General features: G+C 35.3%; 2 protein-coding genes across 2 annotated transcripts in view; one reads left to right on the top strand and one right to left on the bottom strand.

Annotated features, from left to right (window-relative positions):
- LOC136819049 (tetraspanin-3-like) overlaps nt 1-23,190 on the bottom strand; it is a 39,983-nt gene extending 16,793 nt beyond the window's left edge. Inside the window, exons 1-3 of the mRNA XM_067075215.1 lie at nt 23,017-23,190; nt 10,187-10,378; nt 1,354-1,428 (exon numbers count right to left, since the gene is read on the bottom strand). Coding sequence (XP_066931316.1) covers nt 1,354-1,428; nt 10,187-10,378; nt 23,017-23,070 — 321 coding nt within the window. The 5' untranslated portion in view covers nt 23,071-23,190. The remainder of the gene's footprint in view (nt 1-1,353; nt 1,429-10,186; nt 10,379-23,016) is intronic.
- Nucleotides 23,191-23,468: 278 nt separating this feature from the next.
- The window catches only part of LOC136819035 (ATP synthase subunit alpha, mitochondrial-like), a 13,243-nt gene continuing 12,425 nt past the window's right edge, over nt 23,469-24,286 (top strand). Inside the window, exon 1 of the mRNA XM_067075198.1 lies at nt 23,469-23,653. Within this exon, the coding sequence (XP_066931299.1) occupies nt 23,594-23,653 (60 nt within the window). The 5' untranslated portion in view covers nt 23,469-23,593. The remainder of the gene's footprint in view (nt 23,654-24,286) is intronic.

The raw sequence follows: 24,286 nt of genomic DNA, 5'->3' as shown, positions 1-24,286 counted from the left end.
TTTAGGAAACTAGTAATGAATTTTTTACAAGTAAAATTTTGTAGTAGCACTTTTATGAATAATATACCCTTTGAAACTCTTGCATTAAATTGATAAAGAAATGTCTATATAGTCAAGCTTTTCGGATGCTAAACTTTGACCTTTATATATCTTGGACACAGTTTCTCGATTACGACCAAATAAAATCTTTGATCGGAATTTTTTTAGATGGTAACCTAATGGTACCAGAACTTAATGTGGATGAAAATATTTTTAAACGGTAAAGTTTCTTTAATTACAAATTGACTCACATCGAGTTGTAGTGCTACCATTCAAGGGTACCACTTTTCCAATAACTCCGAACAAAATTGGCGAATATAACTTGGTTCAGGGTTATTAAAAGTCATCGATGGTAGCAGTATTTTGAGCTTCATCAAAAACAAAATTAACAACTTTTTGTCGTTTTTGACCTTGGGAGATCAATGTTACCATAGAATTGAGTGCAAAGTCATGAACAAGAAAATGTGTTTAGCATTATACGAACTACTCTGTACCAGAGTGTATCTCACTTTTATAGCTTCGTAGTACACTCTGTGCATTTTGTCAATTTGATAAAAGAATTCCCGTACGGAGACCTCTGCGATGAAGTATGATTTATAGAGAGCAACACTTCTCTCATCATCTCCCCTCTCTCACCAACACTCCATCGCAGCGGTCGGTTTGAAAAATCTCAAATGAGAAAAAGCAGTGACAACAGGCCCTCTAATCAGCCGTAGATACCGGGTCTGTGTACAGACAATATACGAACTCGTACACAAACTAATAAATAAAGAAGCTACAATCTTCGTCAAAATATATTGAGATTTTAGTGGATTTTAACGGTTTTTCATCATCATCATTATTCGACTTACGTCCCAAAATTTGCGTAGCTTTCCTTCCATAATACCCGATCTTGCATGACCGTTTTTTTATTTTTTTAAGAAAGACTTCAAAAACTTGCTAAAGGTTTTAGTTTTAGTTTATATATAAGTGTTCCTGTTTCATACCAGACCTATGTCTTATATCAGGCCAGAAATCTCCTATTTTAATATTGTTCGAATTCATGCGGAATAAAACAAAATATGTTTTCTTTTCCTTCTTTCTAACCAATCTTGCTCCACATGGGTGTTAATTCAATGTGAAAAGGCTTGTAATTTAAAACTGATAAGATACTAAACGCTATCTAATTATTTAAAAACAAAACCTTTAATCAGTGGTTTATGTCAATTTATGTCAGTTTATGAATTTTGGGGAGGGGCGACAGTAGGATGGGGGCGGCACTGTCCATTTTCAAAATAATTACAGGAGAAAATGAAAATTCTAATCGAAACTTACATTATCTTTCCAGGCATAAGTCAAACATCCGCTGACAACTTCCAATATCATTAAGAACGTCAGTAGTGAAACAAACTGAAAAAAAATACATTAAGGGAATAAATTAATTCGAGAATGAATTAATGCGGAATAAATTAATGCGAACGACCCCAGAAAAATTTTATGTTTTGCGAAATAAATTAATGCGAATAGGCCCATTTTAGGGATTTTGCGGATTTAATTAATGCGAAATAGCTTTTCGAATGATTTTTTTCCTTTTCAAGAAACAGAATAAACTAAAAAAATTTCCAACGAAATACAAACAATACGTGTAAAGACCTTATTTATAAAAATGCGGAACTTATTAATGCGAACTACCGAAATTTTTCAGGTTTTGCAGAATTTAAGTTTGCGGGAAAGGGCCAAATTCGCAATAATCAATCCCGCATTAATTTATTTCCTTGAGGTAAGATTGAATAAAAACAAGCGATACTTTTATGGACCTACCTGGTTATGAATTCAACACATATAATTGATATCTACGTGAACATGACCATTAAACAATCATTCAGAACACAAATAGTGACGATCTATTAAAATTAGTCATTTGTTTCTGATAAAAAACGTTTAGAAACCAAAATTTCTTGCTCTTGAAATATTCTTTCATATTCAAGACTTTATGAGCAAAAAAAACATCTATCTCATCAAAAAATTGAGCAGTTTGGTTAAGAAAATTTATGTATGCCTTATTAATAGTGATTCTTATAGATAAACAGCAAAAAGATATTTCACTAATTGGTCATTTAAAGTGATAGAGATGACACGTTCTTTAGAAAAAGTAACAAGATTCTTTTATTACATCTTAACGACCAACCAAATCAAATAAGTGCTTGTAAAAACTCGAGCTTGTTCCCGTTTTTTGGCACAAATTTGCCCAAATTTTTTTTTTTCGAAAGTCTAGACTGGAGTCGTTTATAATGCGTGTAATACTAATAATACCAATACTAATAATAATAATAATACGGGGTTTAGTTTGTATAAACGACTGGAAGAATCCGGTGTTCCAGCCTTATAGAGATACAGGGGCTAGCTACGCAGAAACTTGCGTAGCGAGAAAACAATTTATCAAGCAACAACAAACTCTCAAAACGAAATCAACTCAAATGAAAAATACTTTCAATACACAAATCCACACGTATTCTTTTTTCTCAAGAGTTATTTTGAGCAGGAAAAAATTATAATTGCAATATTGACACTTTTCTTTTGTTTGGAGTTAGTGCACAAAGGTTTCTAGACGACTAAAATTGTTCCATTCATTACTTTTTGCTTTATTTCTATTATGTATAAATTAGTCGTCTAGCTTGCTAGACTATCGAAAGTCGGGCTCCGTCACATTCGAGGGTTTATAGTTATGCATCTTTGTGCAAGAAATCATAAAGAATCAAAGAGCCAATCCCCGGGGGGGGGGGTTACTTAGGCAAATATAGGTACGGGGACGTGCCGCTGGTCAGGGTACCTTTTTCAGTGTTGCAGAATTACTGACAGGGTATCTAAAATTGCAAAATCCTGATCTGACAGGGGCGCAATTTCATGATGTGTGTCTGACAGGGTCTGTTTTTGCCGTTTTTGCATGTAGAATTCTTTTGCAAATCGTTTTGACGCGGCGGTGAGCAGACCCTTGCGAGGGGCAAACAGCTTTTTTGCAAATACTTATCGCACGGCCAACACAGGCGCTTTGCTGCTGTTGTCTCTTAGAATAAATGTTCAGCTGAATAGTGGTACTAACAACATTGTTTTCAGATTTTGATTCAGATTTTTTATTTCAACTGTAGTCTAGCAAGCTAGACGACTAATTCAGACATATTAGAAATAAAGCAAAAAAGTAAATTTTAGTCGTCTAGAAACCTTTGTGCACTAACTCCAAACAAAAAAAAAGTGTCAATATCGCAATTAAAATTTTTTCCCGCTCAAAAAAAATTCTTCAAAGTAAAATGTGTGTGGATTTGTGTGTTGTTATAATAAATTGTTTTCTCGCTACGCAAGTTTCTGCGTAGCTAGGCCCGGTATCTATAAGGCTGGAACACCGGATTCTTCCAGTCGTTTATACAAACTAAATCCCGTATCATTATGTGTGTTTATTATTAGTATTACATGCATTATAAACGACTCCAGTCTATTTCAACTGTTATCTTTTGTTTCTTCCCATATCGTTGAGACATTCCACTGTAGGCTTAGAACAGCTGTAGAACAGAACAATACTCTCAACTTTTCTGTATTAGTCTCATTGACATCCTCTCGTCCTCTTTGTAAAAGCGTCGTTTTAAAGCTTATACTTGCAAAATAGTTCTTTCAAACCTAGACTTGATCAGTTCTGATTTTGAGAACCTTACCGTAGGATCACATAAGATTCCGATTCCTGCTATAACATTCCACTTGCCATTTGAAAACAGATGATAGTTAGTTCAGACTAGTTGAAAACAATGAAACAAGTTGGCCGATTATAAAAATAATCAGAACATTACTTCTTGTTTGCGTTTTATGATTTGCCAGCTTGGATTAATTCACTTTTTCTTCCGGTATGCCCGGGAAAACTGGTGGAATGATCCCGGAAAAGCACCCGTAATGCTAGAGCGGGAATCGGAATCTTATGTGATCCTACGGTAATCCTGGAAACGGATATCTGAAATTTATCTACGTTCATTATTACGTTTTTTGAAACTTTAGCGTTCTATTTGTTCTTGTACATCTATAATATTGTATGACCTTTCTAGCTTTGAAACACATTTTTGTGGAAGTAGAGAGTGATGATTTTGAATAATAGAAAAGATATGTTTACTTTGTAATTTCATAACTCTCGTCGTCGATTCTTTTGGTCGGTTTTCCAGGTATTGAGGTTTAATATTTATGCAATACATGTTTTTTTTATAAGCATAACGCTTATATGCTTGAAGGCTCAGATTTGCAAAATTCCTAAGCATAACATGAGCATATATGTCAGCCTAAAATATTTTTCAAGAGGTAATTTTTATCTGTTTTTGTTTCATTTTTAACTGGTTTGGTAGAGGTCGAATAAAAAATAAGACATTCCACGGCTAGCTACATTCCACTGCTCCCAAAATCTGAACAGATTTTTTATAAAATTTCTGAAATTTCATTAAAAAACTTGGCTCGGGGTGAATCATAAGCATAATTCTTAAGCATAAAATAAGCATGAACTATGCCTGGATGCTTTGAGAACTTAAGCATACTCGAACCTGACCAAGAGGGGCATACATGTACTGTAGTTTTTTAGCCTGGAAATGTTGATATCACGTTATGCTTTACGAAAAACGCGAAAAACGTGTATAAAGAGTAGGTTTTTAACATAGAATCTGACAGGGTAGGGTTTTCAGGGTAGAATCTGACAGGGTAGGTTTTTCATCGAATTTTTCTTCTGACAGGGTCTATTTTTCATCAAATTTCATTTCTGACAGGATCGACTTTTGAAACTCCAGCGGCACGTCCCCGTCGGTCTTCAAGCAGGTCAGTGCCCCCCAATCTCGAGAAAAGCCAATCTCGAGAAAAGCTTATACCTAAGCAATTGATAATGTGCTTATAAATAAATATCGAATTTGGCCAGTTTTTCTATAAAAACACGCCAAGAAACCAATATTTCATGTCTAAACACACACATTCTTCAAAAGTAAGCCCTCATGAGCAAAAAAACACATCCATCTCATAAAAAAATTGAGTAATTTAACTAAGAACATTGATGTATGCTTATTAATAGTGATTCTTATAGATAAACATGCGTTTTTTGAGCCAACAAAATTTTTTTGAAAAAATCTGCTTCAGCCATCTTTTACCTATGATGGTACCCTACTATCATGCAAAAAATCAGTTTTTTTTCGAAAATCGGGCTCCGTCACATTCGAGGGTTTATAGTTACACATCTTTGTGCAAAAAAAAAAACAGAAAAAAACTAATGAGCCAATCACGAGGAAATCTAATAACGAACGAACGGACGAACGGACAAAGGTTAACTTATAGGACCTCCACCCCACCGGGGTAGGTCCAAAAAACGGATATATGATTTAGCCATTGAGTTGAAAACCCGAAGGGGTAGAGAGGAATCTTCAACCTTTCCCAAACAAGAAAAAGTAAATCATTAAGTTTTGCTCTGCATTTAAAATGACGGACTGAAATTATCGCATTTTTCTCTTATCTTTATAACGAATTATATTTTTCGAAATCTGGCTATTATAGATTATACTTTCAATCTAGCATTTATATCGAAACCACAAGGGTTGGGCGTTTCAGATTGAAAAAAACGTGGTTGTCCAATCTAAATGAGATTTAAAGTCAATACTAGGGTATCACAGGAAAAAAATTTCGATTTCCAAGGTTGGAAATTTCAAGATTTCTTAGTTGGAAAATAGATAAAATCTAATGGAAAATCCAACCTGGAAACTTGGGACACTCTCCAAGGATAGAAATTTAGCATTTTGCATTTTCCATGGCTTGGAATTTTCAAAAATCCAGGTTGAAAAAATCCACAATCCAAAGTAAACAAACTTGGAATTTTCAAAAATCCAGGTTGAAAAAAGCCAAAATCCAAAAAGTGATGACAGAGATATGGAAAAAGAGATCTTAAACAAGGTTTTTGTTTTTGTGAACAGTCACTCGCTATCCGAAGTGTTAATCTTAAAAAAAATCCTATTTCCAACATCGATTTTGACGCTTTTTTCAATTCCCAAACTGTTTGGAAAAATAAAATGTCCTACCCCAAAAATGAAATATTTTCCAACCAGCCTTGGAAAATTGTCATTTCTACATTGTTTTTTTTTCACTTGATTTTTCAAGGGCATTGGTTTATTCTATAAAATCTACGGGTAATTCACGTTTTCCAAATCAGCTTAAAGTAATCGCTCAAATTTCCAACCTTCAATTATAAAACCAAAATTTCCAACCCAAAAATATTGAATTTCCAATTTTTCAAATATCTTGTTTTTTTGATCTTATTCTAATTTTCATTAATTTCATTACTTTTTTTTTCTGAATTCGTCACTTACCTTAAGGGAATTAATTTTCGCGGGAACTAATTTTTGCGGAACTTATTTTCACGGTGTGAGGTACTTTTTACCGAATTTCATTTATATTCCTAGGCATTTTTTAGGGTTTTTAGTAAAAAATGCATTTCAATTAATTCCCTTAGGGTACAATTAAAACCTTGAACAAGTCAAGATGTTGATAAAATAAAACTTAAAAAAGCAATTTTTGTCTCTCTTTCACAATTTAACTTCTTGACAGTTCTCGGCCATGATGATAAGTAAGACCTGACAAGATAACCCAACCCCTTTTTGATTTCCCTTGACCTCTAGTTAATAAAATCTTTAGTTTTTCGCACTTTTCAAGTTTGGAAAATATTGAATCTTTTGACTGCGTACCATCTTCGCACCCCTTTAAAATACCTTATCGGCCCTTTTAACACTTATCTGACGTTAACGTTTTAATGGCCGCCGTAAGGGATTTAAATTAAATTAGGATCAGGCTAAAAAAAAGAAAATTGAGATTTAACGCAATTAGGGCCGGTGACGGAAGGGCAGATAAGGTAACTGTCTGTAATAGCTGGAATGTATACTGGGTTGCATGGCATGCAGAAAAGCTGTTAAATCGTATGCCTGATCAGAAAAATTTTTGACATTCAAGTCGATCTCCCCCTTATCCTCTTTCTTAGGTTTTTCAAAAGGGAAATTTGAATTATAGTGTCAAATAAATAACAGAAAAGCTCTGCAGTTTAAGCTCGTGGTCCACTTAGCTTTTTTGGTCGCCCAACAACGCGCACAGCTCGTGCGTTTTGTTCACTGAGCGCTTTTATACTTCCATTGAAAATTAGAAAAACATTACCCGCAAGAGAAAATACGAGCGATACACCTTTTCGACCGCAGCCGCCGATTGTTGCACGGGCATTTTTTTGTCCGCTTTACCCCACTAAAACCGTCCCAGTCCTTTTTTCGCACCTATAGACAATAGAAAAAGGTATCAAAAAAGGATTGGATCGAGTTTAGGGGGATAATTAAATAATTAAGTGGCACGCGCCTGACCGCGCGACTACGGTCGAAAAGGCACATGATAAAAACAAACACACACAATCAGTTTGTTTACCTTCTCACTGATTGGCTACTTTAAAAAGACCAATAGAAGAGACGCACAGCTTTGCACACAAAGTTGAAATTTTTCAACTTTCTAAAAATCTCATGCCGTTCATTGCGACAAGCCTTGAAGGCTTAATTTATATTCTATTGGGAAGATTTCACTTAATTTGTCTCTTTCATTTTTATTTAATGTTGCGGACATAACTTTTTTGTCTAAAATGTCTCTGATAAAGTGTCTTTGCAAGCTGGGATGCTGTTTTTATATGGAAGTAATGCTCAAGCTATTAGAAATAGCAAAGAAGTACTCTGATGTCAAGTTGAGGTCCAAAATGAAAATTTTAACAGAAAAATAACCTTGCTTGAATAAAGGATAAATTATGCATTAATTTGCATATTAAATTCACACAACCTAATTTACTATACATTCACTTACAGACTAGTTAGAATTGCTCCAATCGCTCAAAACAGAGTCACATTCTGTAGCAAATAGTATGTTAACTATCTAAAGTATTTATCAGATTTTTAAACCTCTGAAGCGGTTATGCTTACATAATACCATGACAATACTAAAGTGTTATATTTTGTAAGTATCGTCCACTTCCTTGTTTTTTTCAATTTTTTGTGTCCTCTAGGGTCATTCTTCCATTTGAAATATGAGAAAATTTTAATATCATAGATAAGTCTTCTTTTGTTCTTATTTAAAGAAAAACATATAATAACTGAAATCAAACCAAACCAGATCGTTTGGTTTTATATTGGTTTAGTCTCTATAATGTTACTTAAATTTTTGTAATAGAAAAAGACACTCCAAAATTATAGATAAATGATGTCAAATGTTCCATGGTTCTACCCTGTAAGGGAAAAAGTTATGTCCACAACATAATCAAGACAACTGATTTCAATTTGTAAGTTTTGGTTCAATTACAGCAGTAATTAAGTAAGTATTAAAGTCTATTTCAAATTAGCTGGCGGTGTTTTTTCAAACCGCAATAACTTTTGATAGAATTTGAATTAGTTAGCGGTTTTGTGCTCGTTAAAAAGATAGTGGAATATTATCAAAAAAGAAAAAAATTCAAAAAATGGAAAAACGAAGATGAAAAATGAAGAAGAAGAAAATCAACTTCTTGTAGAATAATGCTGTGATCTTCATTTTTGAATCAGAAACTCTTCAATCTTAGAACGTCATAAATGTGAAAAAAGAAGAAAAAATATTCATTCGATCCAAAAATACAGCTTAAAACTTTGCCCTGGTTGACTTAAAAAAGGGCTCTTTTTTGTTGTTTTTGATGATTTTTGAAGTCAATCATTGTTAAACTTTGGACTATATCTTTCGATGGAATACATTTTTTCACATTAATGATGTTCTAAGATCAAAGAATCACTCGTGTGAAAATAATACTATAGCTCAATTATTGAAGAAGTTGATTTTCTTCTTCTCCATTTTCAATCTTCATTTTCCGATCTTTTTTGATTTTTTTCTTTATGACAATATCCCACTCCTGTTTGTCTTTTCAACGAGCACAAAAGTTATTGAGGTTTGAAAAAACACTGCCAGCTAATTTGAAATAGACTTTAAAAGCCAAAAAATAACTGAGTTTAATGTTTTTTGCTGATTTTAAATTAAATTTGACAAAAGGTTATGTCCGGAACCAGCAAGGTTTTATTTTCTAATTTTCTATTGACTAACTGAAATATAGCAAACTTTTGTTTTTTTTTGAAAGCTTATGATGCGTCCTTCAACTCTAGAATGAAATTACTTGATCATAGCCAGTTTTCTTTTCTTCATAAAGTCAAACTTCATAGGAATAATTTTTAGCATTTTAGATTTTTTGTCAGCATTTTAAAAATATGCAATACTGGACAGCTAAATTTGATTTTTAATACAGCCGTATATATTTGCCATGGGCTGAAATCTAAGACAGGTATTAGATTATGCATACTTTATCTCAAATGGAGTCTAATCTACAAAGAACTTTTTGCCATGTCAAATTTCTGGACTAAGCCAGTTTGATTAAGCTCTGATATTTGTATTTTTTGAAAATTGAAGTCTTTAATTAAAAAATTATCCAGGAATAAAATTGAACTTCAAAACTTTGTTTTTTCCAAAGTTTTGCACCTATTTGGGTGGCATTACCAGACTTTTGTAACCGGTTTCTTTTTCGAAGCGGGCTACACGCGGGCTTTTTGCGCAATGCAATTGGTTCTTTTCGCATGACGACGGGCCTACACTGGCCAGAGTTGCCCGTCGTTAGGAAAATTGTGACGTAATGAACACTGCGTTGACATCATTTCTCAATTTTTTTATTTCTGACGTCGGAAATTATAACAATTAATAAAAATCTCTTTTCGCTTGTTTTTTTCGCTTTATTTCGCTTTATTCCGCTATTTTTTCTGGATAAAGCGCTAAAAAATCAATCGAAGTTGAAGTAAACGGTTAACAAATACAATAATGACCGGTTTTTTTGGGCTATACTGAAAATATTGCCCTCAGTCAACGCAACAACCTCGCAAACTCTGTCGTTACTTGACCTCGGGCAATATTTCTCAGCACAGCCCTCATAAACCAGTCATTATTGTATTAAACACTCATAAGGCGTTGAATCTCCATCTATTTCTATTACCTTCATGCTCTAACAATTAGCAATTAGAATAGGAAGCAAGAAGTAGATGGTCTAAACTAGAACAAAGATTCAAATTTAACAATGTAGGCAGATTCTTACCGCTCCCAATGTACATCTATTCTCATAATGAACTCCACAAAATCCAACAATCGAAGAAACAAAGACAATGATTGCTACTGCCATGATAATTCCTGCGGGAACTATAGCATACGAGTCTGCTGTCAAGTTGGAATACACACCCCATTCTTGCACGAATTTGACAGATAAGTAGGAAAGAGTACCAGCGATTCCCTACAAAGTATATACAAAAGTAATTACATTCTATTCATGATATGCACCATTGCAATGTCTTCCGCGAACCCAACAGCTGATTGGTTGAAAGTGACGTGTTGACTGATTTTACGTCACTTACAACCAATCAGCTATTGGGACCGTGATGTAATGTCAGAAGAAATTGCAATGGTGCATATAATAAATTCAAAGTAAATAAAGGATAGATAAGATTTTCGAGTTAGGGCTATACTGTCAAATATAGGCAAAGACTCCGAAGACTTTGGTGACACCGAATAAGAAAAAAAATTCTAATCGATAGATAATCAAGGAATAGTCGATACCGCAAGGTAATCAATATTAGTCAATATCTCATCGAAATTAATCGATTGCTCATGGATATCAATCTTTGGCTAATCAATCTTTAATTGATATTCACATTTTTTACCTTGATTATAGCTATCGATAATGGATTTTAATCAATAACTGATTGATCAATTAATATCGATTAACTATCAATTCAAATCGATTTTATCAGTATGTCACAAAGTGCGATATATCGATCGCACGTGGAAGCGCATAAAAATAAAACACCAGCTTTTTTTAGTTTTGTCTCATTTAACCGCCAAAACGCTTCAATCCTGCGTAAGCTTAGGGCTCAAGACTAATTATAAATTCATAGTTTTTAAAAATACTATTTTTTGAAAGTCAAAGGAAAATTAAAGTAAATTTGAGATGATTACTGTAGATATTGGGCAGACTGAAGTTTTGCAGGTATGCGTTATGATGAACCCCACTGACCTAAAGTGTCGAGAAGTGTATTACATAAATTATTACAGAAGTGAATGCTTAAGCAGTCTAGACTTAAACTCCTATTTCAAGATTACGGGATTTGGAGTGCAGGTCGATTTTACTTTTGTCTTCAGTGGTTTCACTTTCGATTTCAAGCCCACATCTTAGCAACAGGGTGATCGCCCATAGTTACATGGGTAAGTGCAAAAAAGTAAACATAGAAAGTTTTCCAAATCCCCTATTTCGATTCAAGCAATAAAAAAGTCGCCCTTCATACAAGGCACTGAGAGGCCAAGGGTGCCAAAAAAGAAGAGCCGTGTAAAATGCAATCTCATTGGTGGAAATTTGATAAACAGCTGTGAAGGAGCACCGGGAAGCAATCAGTAGCAGTATAGACTTAACTCTTCATACAAAAAATACGAGAAACGCATATTTGGACTTTGTACCCTATGCTGTACGCAAGCACTTTTAAGCTAAGACGAGACAAAAATCATTTTTTTGAAGTTTGTAGAAAAACGCCACATACAGTAGAAGATCTTTAAAATTCAGTATGTGAATAATTAATAGATCAGTAAAATACAACTTTTTTATTTTTCCTTTTTTTTGCAAAAGTTTTAGAAATGAAAATAAAGGGATAATGATAATTGAATACTATCCATTGATGATCCGCGGCACTATCGTAAAGCTAGAATCCCTTGGCATACTCTTCGCTTGAGAAGATGATTGACAGATTAAAGTTTTTCACCTGCGCAGGAGCTCGCGGGCAATCTGCAAGCGTTCTCGGCTCAATCATCGAGCCGCACTAAAAATGGTAGACTTAGCTGTGACAGATCATTTCGATGGAAGTTATTGGGATGTTTACAAGACTCTTGACATTAAGTTGAAGTTGGTTTGATATTCTACGTTTGACGTTTGATATTCGTTTGATATTCGTTTGATATTCTCAAATTTTGTTTTTAAAGTTTTTATGATTACTTTATTGGAATCGGAAACTATTGGAAGCCAATAAAGTTAGCTCTCAAGGGTGTCTGTGCCAAATTGCACGACTCTCCGTTGCAGCGTGCTCCCTCTAAAAAATTGTAACTGTCAAACCCCATTTTGGTTGAGATGACAAGTTGGGCTCCTGTGGGGGAGAGCACTAATCTTTGGAATTGGAAACTAAATTGGAAGCCAATAGAGTTTATTCTCAAGAGTAAGGGTTTCCAAAGATAAGTGCTCTCCCCACAGGAGCCCAACTTGTCATTTCGGCCAAAATGAGGTTTGACGGTTACAAATTTTTAGAGGGTGCGCACTGTGACGGAGAGTGCTGAAATTAGGCACGGACACCCTTGAGAGTTATTGGCTTTCAATAGTTTCCAATTCCAAAAGTATATAATCACAAAAACTTCACAAAGCAAATTTGAGAATATCAAACGAATATCAAACGTTAAACGTAGAATATCAAACAGTCTAAACTTAAACTCCTATATCAGGATTAGAAACTAGGCTAGTCTTACCTCTTTTATCTTTTCCTTACAACAATACAATGCTGATAAGTTGACACAACACATGTACATTTACAAGTAATCCCTAAGAAAGGTTTTGATAGAAATCTGCAAAAAAACGAAAGTGTCCTCTTCTACTGATAGGGGGAGGTGTTAAACACAGATTTTCATGAAACCCTGGACAGGCTGTGCCAAATGTGTCAATTACAGTCCCGGGGGGGGGGAGTACTACCCTTGTCGACCGACGGGGGTGCTCCGCTGAGGTTCGAAAAATGGACCCTATGTGTGACTCGAAATTTGCGAAAAAAGTGACCCTGAATGGGACTGAAATTCCAAATTTTCTACTTTTTCCCCAAATTTTCCAAAAAAAGGCACCCTAAGAGGGACTGATTTTTCTATTTTGGTGTTTTTGCGACCCTACCTGGGACTCGTGGAGGTTAGAAAAGGTACCCTGACCTGCGGAGCATCCCCGTAAATGGCGTAACCCATCTTGCCCTAGTATCCCCCCCGGGATTACAGTAAAGCTTATGTGAGTTTTCCAAATGGCATTTTACCAAGAGGGAAAGAAGTTTTGTCTTACCTTTTGACTTTAAAACAAAATAATATCCATCCCTCCAAATATATACTCTATCTATCCCTGAAAATGTTTGCTGAAGGACTGGATTATCAAAAAGGAGCAATCTTTGGATTTGATGAGGAAACCTTAGAAAAGATGGACAAATATGTACCAGTTCATAATCTTGGTGAAGAGAGGAATGTTGGCATGATCAACTATGAATTGGACATACGTGGGAAACAAAATCTGGGATCTGCTTCAAGGAAGATTGTCATTAAAAGGTAAGATCTATCATCATCGATTGATCAATATAATTCATTATATATTTACCTTTTTGATTCCTACATGAAAGTAATCTAAAGAAAACTCGAATGATTGTTCAAAATGTGCTAAATATTCCAATTTAGAATACACTCCACACTCAACATTCCTTTACATTTAGAGCGAAGGACCTCTTGCAAGCTGCTGGCCCTAAAAAGTTGAATTCCTACAGAAAACAATCAATTGCCATCAATGAATTAAAACTAAACTGGAACAAAAAGAGATCTTGGGAAAAAGGGATACAATGCTAAAAGAGGTTTTAAATGCGAAGAAAGATTCAGCAAAGATCAAAGATTTCGACTTTCTGAAGACCTTGGGAGGACCGTTCACTAAGAAAGAAGATGTTGCAGGGATTACTTGAAGAACACAAATTTCCAAAAGAAAGAAAAATAAATAAAGAAAAAAATCAAGGTTGTATGTTGAGGTTAGGTACGCAAGATGCACAAGTTTGTCACTCAAGGAAACAGCAAAGGTTTTTCGATTGAAAAGAGGAGGCAAGAAACTTGAGACTGAAGAGTATGTATCTAATTTGATGGAGTACCTTGATGACTCAAAGAACATGGCATCCTTGACCATAACTGACTTGAACAATGTATTGGGATCTCTACAAGGCAATAACGAAATTGTGCTCAGCCTTACCACCCATGTAACAGCTAAGTTTCCTCGGTGTATCTAAGGGCTGATTCTTTGAGTTTTTCTCTCTTCCTGGCTAAAATTTCGATTCGGGTGTATCTATGACAACGAGAACCAAATCAATGGGTCTTGGCTTTTTCGTATAGGTTTTCGAAATAAAGAGGTTATTATATAAATCAATAAGACATAAGTAAGAGTTTTCATTTATGAACAGTTTTGGGCGCACTTTAATCTTGAACAATACTGTTTTTAAAAGCCATTTATCAAAGGAAGTTTATTATCTATTTACTAAAGGTTCATTATATCTATTAAACATTTGGTACTTTTTTAATTTAATTAAATAGGTCTTTTATATCCTATAGGGGGCCCCCCAGCGGTTTGCGTGAATGCGTGAATGGGCTTTTTTGGTTGCGTGAATGCGTGAAAATTGAAAAAAAATTGCGTGAATGCGTGAATTAAAAAAACTTGCGTAAACGTGAAAATCCATTTTCTATTGCGTGAATGCGTGAATCTGCCCTGTTTTTTACGTGAACTCGGGGAATTTCCCTTTTCACCCAGTTTGCAGAACGTGGCACGATTGTTCGAGATTTTGAGTGCAGCACTCGCCAAAAGTTGAGTGCAAGTATAGTTTAGTCAGGCCTCACCGCAAAGAAATATTTAATACCCATGATGCAGACTTTTGAGAACCTCATTTCTTGGCAAAATCAGTCTGAAATGGAGTCGTATTTAAGCACATCAGAGTGTGAAAATAGAAATTTTCCCCTGTCGGCGCAAACCATGGTTGCGTCTCCCATAGTCACTATGTTTTCGCCCCCTCCACATTAGAAAATCAAGACGCGAGCCCTGATTAAAACTATTCTTTTTAAAATTTTTGTTTGCTCGCTTCGCTCGCAACAAATGTTCATCCTTTTACCTCATTTTGCAAACTATCAAGCGATCGTACCTCGCCTCTTAACGAATTTGGACTATATTCTTTCTCAATGGTGTTAAAGATAGCATTTTTAGCCAAACGCGAGGTGACAGAAATGCAAAAAATTTCCTCTCTGCGCAAACCATGGTTGCGCCTCCTTACCCCTTAGCTAAGCATTATGGTGTCACCCTGGAGTTTGTTTGACCTATTTTTGATAATGATTAAGATATTTTTTTGTACAATCTTTTCACTTACTATCGCGATACCTTAACTGGAGAAGTTTCACCTTTTCTAAACGACAGTGACGTGTTAGAAGAATCAAATATTTTGCGTGATGGCATGTGATTAAAGTTAAAAACTTACGTAGCGCTTTAAGCTAATGTGCGTATAGTCAGGTGTACAGGAAAAAAATCACTACTGAGTTAAGTTTTTCTCAAGTGCATGACCAGATCCGGTCGAAAAATATCTCGAGTGTAGCAGCCTTGCCATTTTGGTTCTGCTGGGGGGCCTCGTATACGAGGGCATTCTACCATTTATAGTAGATTGTAATGTCTAACGTCTGCCCCACTCTCGACTACTTAACAAAAACAAACGACTTCTCTGATAATTCAGACTCTGCAAACTGGCTTTTCACCCAAATTTGTAGAAATGTTTGACAATTTCCCCGATTTTCCGAAAATTTCCCCGATTTCCCAAAAAATCGGGTTTGCGTGAATTTCGAGGAAAACTTGCGTGAATGCGTGAATTGCGAAAAATTTTTGCGTGAATGCGTGAATTTAGGGTCCGCTGGGGGGGCCCCCTATAGGTTCCATTTAACTCTATAGTTCTATTATCTATTGAAAACATTGTTTGCTCGTTACGTCAAAAAGAGATCTGGAAAGTTGGTCTGTAAAATCTTATCAGCAACGAAATGCTACCAAATTACCTTTAAATCGTTATTGCGTGGATAATATCAAAGTCTCTCGGAAAATTTCGCTTTCAAAAAAAAGTAGTGTATAGTATAATAAGAATTTTAACAATTCGCAAAGGTTTTATCAGCTCCAAACAATGGAATTGTTATTCTATAAAGGCTTACGTCAGTAGAAAAAATGAAATTTTAGTCCGATTTAGTGAACTTTGAGCGCCAAAACTTCTCATCTATTAAGACTTTTCTATGCGAATTATTGAAAACACATTACAAAACATGGGTTTAAGATAATGTCAAATTTTCAATGCCCAATTAGAAAAATTACTCATGCAATTCAAGAATTCACTTAAAAATTGGAGAATTCTTGCATTTTTCCACAAATTAGTAATTATGTTTTAATAATTACCTTGATCATATATACATCAAAAAACGCGAAATTTAATGGAGACTTCAAATATGTACTTTGTTTTGCCAAGATCGAATATTAGAATAATTTTATTTACGATTTAAAAATCTATATAAAAAGTCTTTTTCAAACATGTGTGTTCGCCCTTAAATACACCGAGTCTGAAAAACAATTTCATGTTTACCAAGATCTATCTAATTTTATAAATTTTATATCAATTCAGGTGTTCCAAAAGAAGACGAAAGAGACAACAACGGTAATTCAAAAATGTTGAAAATGGAGAACATGTTGCAGCATTTTGGCTACAAGATGATGGCACTTATTCTTGGTATTTAGGTAATTTAGTGTTACTTTTGTGCTCTGGAAACCAGTCTCTCAAAAAGTAAATGTTATTGAGGCATACATTATTAATATATATTAATTATTATCATAGGTGTTGTCTGTGATGTTTATGGTGATCACGCAAACGTATCATATTTAAAGCAAACTGATAAAGTTGGTGTTCATTGGGTATTCCCAGAGGAGGTTGAAGTGCAACAAACTTCCTTTGAGTAAATAATGGCATCTGGGTTGAAGTGAAATACACCCAATCAGCAGTCAGAATTCGTTGCTCTATTGAAAAAGCATTTGCTGAAGAACTTTCAAATGAAATTAGGAATATTGCTCCTGTAAACAGTTAATAAACTTCATTTTAAACAAAAACAAAGAAAATTGCGTGCTTTAACAAGTCGTTAATAGCATTTTTATGGAAAAACTCTTTCTCGGTTTATTTTTAGGGTATGTTTGTTATAAAAAAAGTGATCAGCATTAAATTTTCATTCCAACAAGTACCCACACTTACATGTTTTGAGGAATAAAAAAAATGGGCTAATTTTGGGCTAATTTACCTTTAAAATGGTCCCAGCAAAAAAAAAAATTTTCATTGTTAATAACACCCAGAACAGCAACTTTTCCCAGGGTTTCATAAAGATAGGTCAATTTTTAGTTTCTAACACCTCCCCCTACTACTGATTGCTTCTCAGCGCTCCTTTGCAGCTGTTTATCAAATTTCCACCAACGAGGTTGCCACATTTTAAACGGCCCTTCTTTTTTGGCACCCGTGGCCTTTCAGTGTCTTGCACAACGGGCAGCTGTAAAATCCCACCCTTCATATATTTGTTTCAATCCGTGATCCGTGACTTAGGTTTCTTTTCATGTTCAATTTACTGAAGAAAGCAGGAATTTGATGCGAGAGTTAGATTGTCAACAAAGACAGATAAAAAAATTCACTCCATTAAGAATTAGTGAATAAGAACTAGTGAATAAGTTCTAGGGAAACTAATACAAATACAAACAAAAAAAATATTACCAAAACTGAACTTGTGTTGTGGGCTGGATGATCCATTCAAATCAATCACATAATCCGAAGTCGTGGATGTACAACTACAGAATCAACTTTGACGCTTCAATACCCGGCTGCACTCATCCCAGTGCGGCCTTCAGCTAAGTGGCTTTACTTTTCTGTACAATCCCAACAATACACCACATCATATTGACTTGTTATAATCATGTTTCTCTCAAATTGCTCCATAACATATAAAGGAAGTACTTTTCTTAATAAACTTTTGCTTTATACTCTCCTGCACTCAGAACCATGGATTTGAGCGATCCTGCTCAGGAGGAGGATCAATCCCCGCCAGAAAACACAAAAGAATTAGAAATTGAAAACTTAATTGCTGAACTATGTTTAAATACCTCATCTGATCCAGTTAAATTCTGTTTGCGAAAATATAAGTATGGCAAAAGTGTACAAGACATTGAGAACGATATTTTTAAAGAACGTCATGATACCCTGAAAGCAACTGCAAATTTTCTGAAAGTGCCAAATTTCAACGATAAAAACAAGAGACCTTTATCTCATCTTATTGTGTGCAAAATTCAAAATCTACTACCAGATGACTGCTCGATCTGCGATAAAAGATACAGAATCAGTTTAGAAGAGGATCCAATACTTGAATGTTCAGTATGTGGACAAGGTGTACACAAACAATGTTGGCTAAGCCTTGCAGCAATCTCTCCATATTACAATACTGATATTTCTAACACAATAGATGCTGACACTTTTAAGAGTCTTTATAACCCATTAAGCCTTCCTGGATTGTTTTATGTTTGTCATGCTTGCCAACCAAAAACAATTCCCAACGATAATGAAGGAGATAACAAGAGGAAACGAAAGCATGTCAAAACAACACCGACAATACAAGAAGATGATACAAGACAAAAAGACGCAACACCAAATCAAAATAATAACGATCTGACACTAACACACCAAGTAGAGAAAGAAGATGATAATTTGGCAACTAATAATCTTTCTGATCAAAATGATGACAAAGGAAAGAGAAAAACGATCTGTCGCTTTTTTTAAACTGGAAACTGTAAGCAAGGCTTAAAAGGAAAAGACTGCAAATTCTTACATCCAAGGGTGTGTAGAAAATTTACCTTACATGGTACAAACAACAAAAGACTTTCACCCAAAAATGTGTTTTGATTCAATCAAAAAAGGTGAATGCTTCTCTGAAAACTTCCGATTTGCCCATGTTAAAGGAACCAAAAGACTACCACAAGGCATAAAGAATAATATGACACAGGGCCATGAACTTCAAATGAATAATGACGAAATGCCAAATAAACTTAATGAACCTGCCTCTTTTTTAGAGGTAGTTTGTCTGTTGAGGGAAGAAATTCTGGAGACCTTGAATCAGAAGATGGACTCAATGCAGAATCAAATACAACACATTCAACAGACGTACCAAACACCTCTACCAACCTCACTTCCAACACAATAACAACCCATACCAATACCAAGACATCTACAAAATCTACCACATCAAAACCAATTCAATCCAATCCATTGCCAATAAACAATTTTGCATTCTTTAACCTTTAGACACCGCTGTTTTTAAAAACAGCGCGCGCTGCTGCCGCTGTTTTTTTCATGAAAATGGAGGTTTCGCGGAAAATGTCATAAAATCTGAACCGCTAAAGCTTTAGTAAAAAGTAAACCCATTTTGAAAAGCTAAGGATCTATTTTTTCAGATAATACCAAAAAGACGCCTCATCACCCTTTTAAACCTGACTACACAGCCTCAAATCAAAACAGTAAAAATTCCATGTTTACGATTTTTTCACTTTTTTTCTTTTTTTTGACAAATTGAATGAAAAAAGTGGGTACAAGGTAAAGATTGGTCCCAGAAAAATTATTTTGTTAATTATGTTATAAGCCACATTTGTGTGAAATTTCAGGGCTGAAGAGCTCATTTCATCTCAGAATCTAAGTTTCGGTGAAGCCAACTTTTCCACCAAAATCGACACTCTGGCCACAACAGGTAAAATAAGTGGTTCCCGTTGCTCTAAAAATGGCCCCTGCACTTACCCTAAGCCTGTAAAATTACTACAATAATCATAACAGACTCTCTATCATGTAAATTCAAGCAATAAAACACCAGAATAGTGGAAAAACTGAGGCAAAACAGCCCTGAGTTGTTGGAGCTAGAGATCGGCATGTATGTCATGAAATACCCCTAAAACCCCTTCAAACCACATAGAAACTGCCAATAAAGGTTCTCTTATCTCACCTAATGATTTTATATGCTGAAACCAAGAAAAAACCAGACATAAACATGACTTTTCAGTCCAAAAATCCATCAAACACCCTCTGTCCACCACTAAAACGATGTTTTGTTGACATTTGAAAAATACACCGACATTGAGTTCCGATATCTCGAGATGTATAAAAGCAGGACCCGTAAAATTTTTAAAAAATGAACCTTCACCCCTATCCTGTCTGCTAAATTTTACAGAATAGAAAAATTCAAACTGGTCTTTATTTTATTAAACTTTGAAAGGACCCCAGTATCAAAACGTACGTGGTACGTCTCTCGGCCTGTATATATGACGTACGTGGTACGTCTCTCGGCGGCTAAAGGTTAATGTTCAAGGACTTTGCCCCCAAACTGTTGAGAGCAAAGTCCCTTTTATAAAAAATAATATATACAATAAAAATTTACTGTTTCTTGGACTGTCTGAAACATGGCTTCATAAGGGCCATAAGGAAGCAGAACTTAAGATTGAAAATTTTACCCTATTCCGATGTGATTCTTCAAGAAAGAAAAGAAAAAGAGGGAGATACAGGTGGAGTGTGTTTTTACGTAAGAGAAGACATTGGTGCAACATTTGAAGAACTCTATTCTTACTCCTCTAAAACTGTACAACTCCTTTGTATTTACTCGAAAGCTGAAAACATGGCTTTGTTGGTAGCTTACCGCCAACCAGACGATAAAAGCAATGGAAATCCATCGACATCCAATGATTTTACCACCCCACTAAATGGAGTAAAAACAGCAATATCAGGGCTAGGAGCCACTCCAAACATCATTCTTGGTGGTGATTTCAACCTACCTAAAGCTACCGTGAGAGGTCCTAAAGCCGACAGCCCAGCCTAAAGCCGATGGAGTCTTTCAAAGATACAAACTAAAATAAAAACAAACCTTTTGCTGTGACGCAACGAAGATACCAAAGTGTCAACTAAACTGAGAGATTTGATACATTGAACCAATTGAACCAAATAACAATAATTGCTTCTTATAACAAAACATATTTTTTTATTGTTTTACGCATAATGTCATAAATGACAACAGTAGTAACAGCATCGTAAAAAGTAACGAGATGTTTTGATTTTCCAAAGCACACGAAAATATAAAAGAGGTCTGTGTACGAGCGTGCTCATTTTGAAACGTTACGTAATCAAGCCTGGTTTCTATTACTTTACACTGGCACTTGGCTTGATTGCGGGGCTACAACTTTGTGTAAGGATACATATAGACGACGTATATTACATTAATCTATATTAATGATAAGAATACAAATCGACTGATTTAAATTATTATGATTACATGACACCTTGTCCTTTATTAAATCATATATGTCGTCAAAGAGTACACTTAAAAAAAAGAGCTGTCTGATTGCGGGCCTTCGAAAAATAAACATTCGGACTTAGGTGGTAAAGAGGCGTTGTAGTTGCCGCCTCTTGATTCGATGTTTGTATTCAATTAGTGCTCCGCATCCGCCTTTTTTCAACTTCGCGCCATTTTTGCAATTTAGTCTGTTTGTTTCTTGATGGAAACCAGTCCAAGTTGTTTCGTATTTTTCCCGCACAAGTCACTTTTATTACAAGACCGTTATCGTTTTAAACATGAGCAACTGATCCAGAATAAAAGGTAATTATTTTTACAACTCGCACTTCTTAATTACATTAATTGACATCTTGACATTACAGCTATCTTGTTAGATGTTTTGTTTCGAGAGTTCTAGCAATAGTTTATCGTTCAACTTGGAGAGGGAATGTTTGTAAACATAGAATTTTTTTTCATAACATTTATTTGGGGGGTCGGAATTAGGCTGGGCTGTCGGCTTTAGGACCTCTCACGGTACCTGGCCAGATGGCTCACCTAAACCTGGTTGTCCTTTGGATGAAAGAATCATCCTAAACTCATTGAATCAATTCTGCAATTATTATTTCATCTCTCAATACGTGAAAACTACCACACATAAAGATGGAAACATACTTGATCTTGTTTTCACAAACAATGAAAACATTATCCATAACTGCTCTACAGTTCCTGTCCTTCAAAGCACCTCACACCACAAAATTGTCCTGGTATCAACCTGTTAACACTGTATCAGATGAAGATGAGCAGGCAGAACCTCGTACAGGTTTTAGCACCCTGAACTTCTTTGCTGGTGAAATAGACTGGGAAAATATAAAAGAGACCATGCTTCATATCAGGTGGAAGGAAACACTTAGTGATGATCCAAACGAAATATTGGAAACCATAAATGCCCTGTGTTTCAAAATCTGTAAAGATAATGTACCAACCAGAACACCAATAGAAGGCAAAAGGAGATCAAAAGTCGAAAGGTATCGTAGATCCTTAACCAAAAGACGGAGAAAAATCACAAAAAAACTTCTACTCACAAATTCTCAAACCCGAAAGAAAAAAATCAAAGAGGAGCTGCTGCAAATCGAAAAAAAATTGCAAAAATCCTTCCAAGATTCAAAAAAGTTTGCGGAAAATAAAGCTATTGAATCAATCAAAAAGAACTCTAAATATTAAGTAATCCATCGATCATATATCGATCCGTCATCGAGCCGTTCCGATGATCGATCCTATCGAGCGCGGGCGTCTGGCATATTGCGCAAATAGTCTGCTCTGAAGTAAATTGTTTAAACGTACAGAATTCTCCTAGTTTAGGTAACGTTCTCTTAAATAAGAGACTGAAAATCTCCTAAATAAGGTAATCCTCTAACTTGGGTATTCTCTTATTTAGGGCATAATCCTCGACTGTAAGTAATCGATAAGTTGTATGTAGTCGGCGATATGTGATCGATAAGTAATCAATAGCTTGGAAATAATCAATCGCTGATCGATACTCAAGATTTTTTGAAGGTCTGATTACCTATCGATTCTATTGGTTAATCAATATCTAATCCATCGATTACTTATCGATTATTTATCGATTACTCAAGATTATCGATTATATCGATTAACTACGCCTGGAGTACTGCAACAACTTCTTCTTCTTACAACTTTGTGAAAAAATTCCATTCTTACCAAATATATGAGGTCATAAAAATACAAAAATGCTTTGCCACAATTTCCACTCATAGTTGATGCATGTGTAATTTCTTTATTTGAGTGATTCTTGCTTGGTTTGTGCCTGATTTTTGTAAAATTAAGAAATCTAAAAAAAGTTTTATCATAATTTTGACTGAAATCGAAAGTGCACTTTGTTTTTGTTTTGGGTAATTCCGATTCGGAATACTGGCGCGCGTATTTTCGTGCTCACACTCAACCTTGAAGCAACAACAACTTTGTAACTCCTATCAATTTACCTTGAACATCGTGGCATTTTTTGATAAGTTTCTCAGTTTCAAATTTCCAAAAGTTGTATTATATCGTCCAAAAAAGTAGTTTTATGATTTGGTTATGCCTAAACTTCTCAAAGTGAAAGTCATTGCTAGTGACCTTTTTAATGGTAAGTTCAACCACGGATCTAGTGAGTCTTGTCCCGTTGGCTGACTCCGCGCATGCTCCGTTGCACACGTGAGGCTGATTACTGTGTTGAATCTCCAGTGCTATACATCTGGAAAGGCAGCTTGCAAAATACACGTCCAGTTCCAGTAACAAAATGATTTCATCAAGGGTTGCCAGACAATTGGCCAGGACTGTTCCACGTAATGTCCTTAAGGTAAACATTTGCTATCATTTGAAGTTATATTAGGCAGTTTCAGACAATTTATAAGTGGGCATACACTGTGAAGAATCCCAAAATGTTGTCTAAAAGTTCATAAGAGATGCCCAGGGGTTGTGTTGTGAGTATATGACCTTTTTCATATATTCACTAAGGGGTCATCTACATAATCAACAATATCAATTTGATATTCATGCTCATGGAATTTTGTGTACACGTTCCACGTGCGTTTGGTTTGGGAATGCGAAAAACGAACACGAACTACCCATGTCTAAACTTTTCGTCCAAAGCAAAAGACGTGCTTTTCTTGCCGCAGTCTTGTTTTAGAATGAGAATTCCAGAGAATTCCATTCGGTTCCAGTTCCCGCGGTCTTTTTTCATCCAATCAGATCGCGCCATTTCACTGCAGGTTTGAGTCATGTGACATCTCTATTGATAAAAGCGTGCAGACTAAATAGAAATACAGGGGGTCACACTACTGGCTACAGGAACTGAAAGCAAGCAATTAAGAGCCACTTTTTTAAGAGTCTTCAGGGTGTGATACCTCACCCTCTTGGACTTAGATTTTGCTGAAATTTAGACCAAATGATCTATCACACAAGAAAATAAGTCCCTGAAAATTTTACCTTG

Source organism: Clytia hemisphaerica, unplaced genomic scaffold (assembly GCF_902728285.1).
Source record: "Clytia hemisphaerica strain Z4C2 unplaced genomic scaffold, Clytia hemisphaerica genome assembly, whole genome shotgun sequence".
Taxonomy (NCBI): domain Eukaryota; kingdom Metazoa; phylum Cnidaria; class Hydrozoa; order Leptothecata; family Clytiidae; genus Clytia; species Clytia hemisphaerica.
The sequence above is the reverse complement of the archived record's forward strand: the minus strand, read 5'-3'. Positions and strand labels throughout refer to the sequence as shown.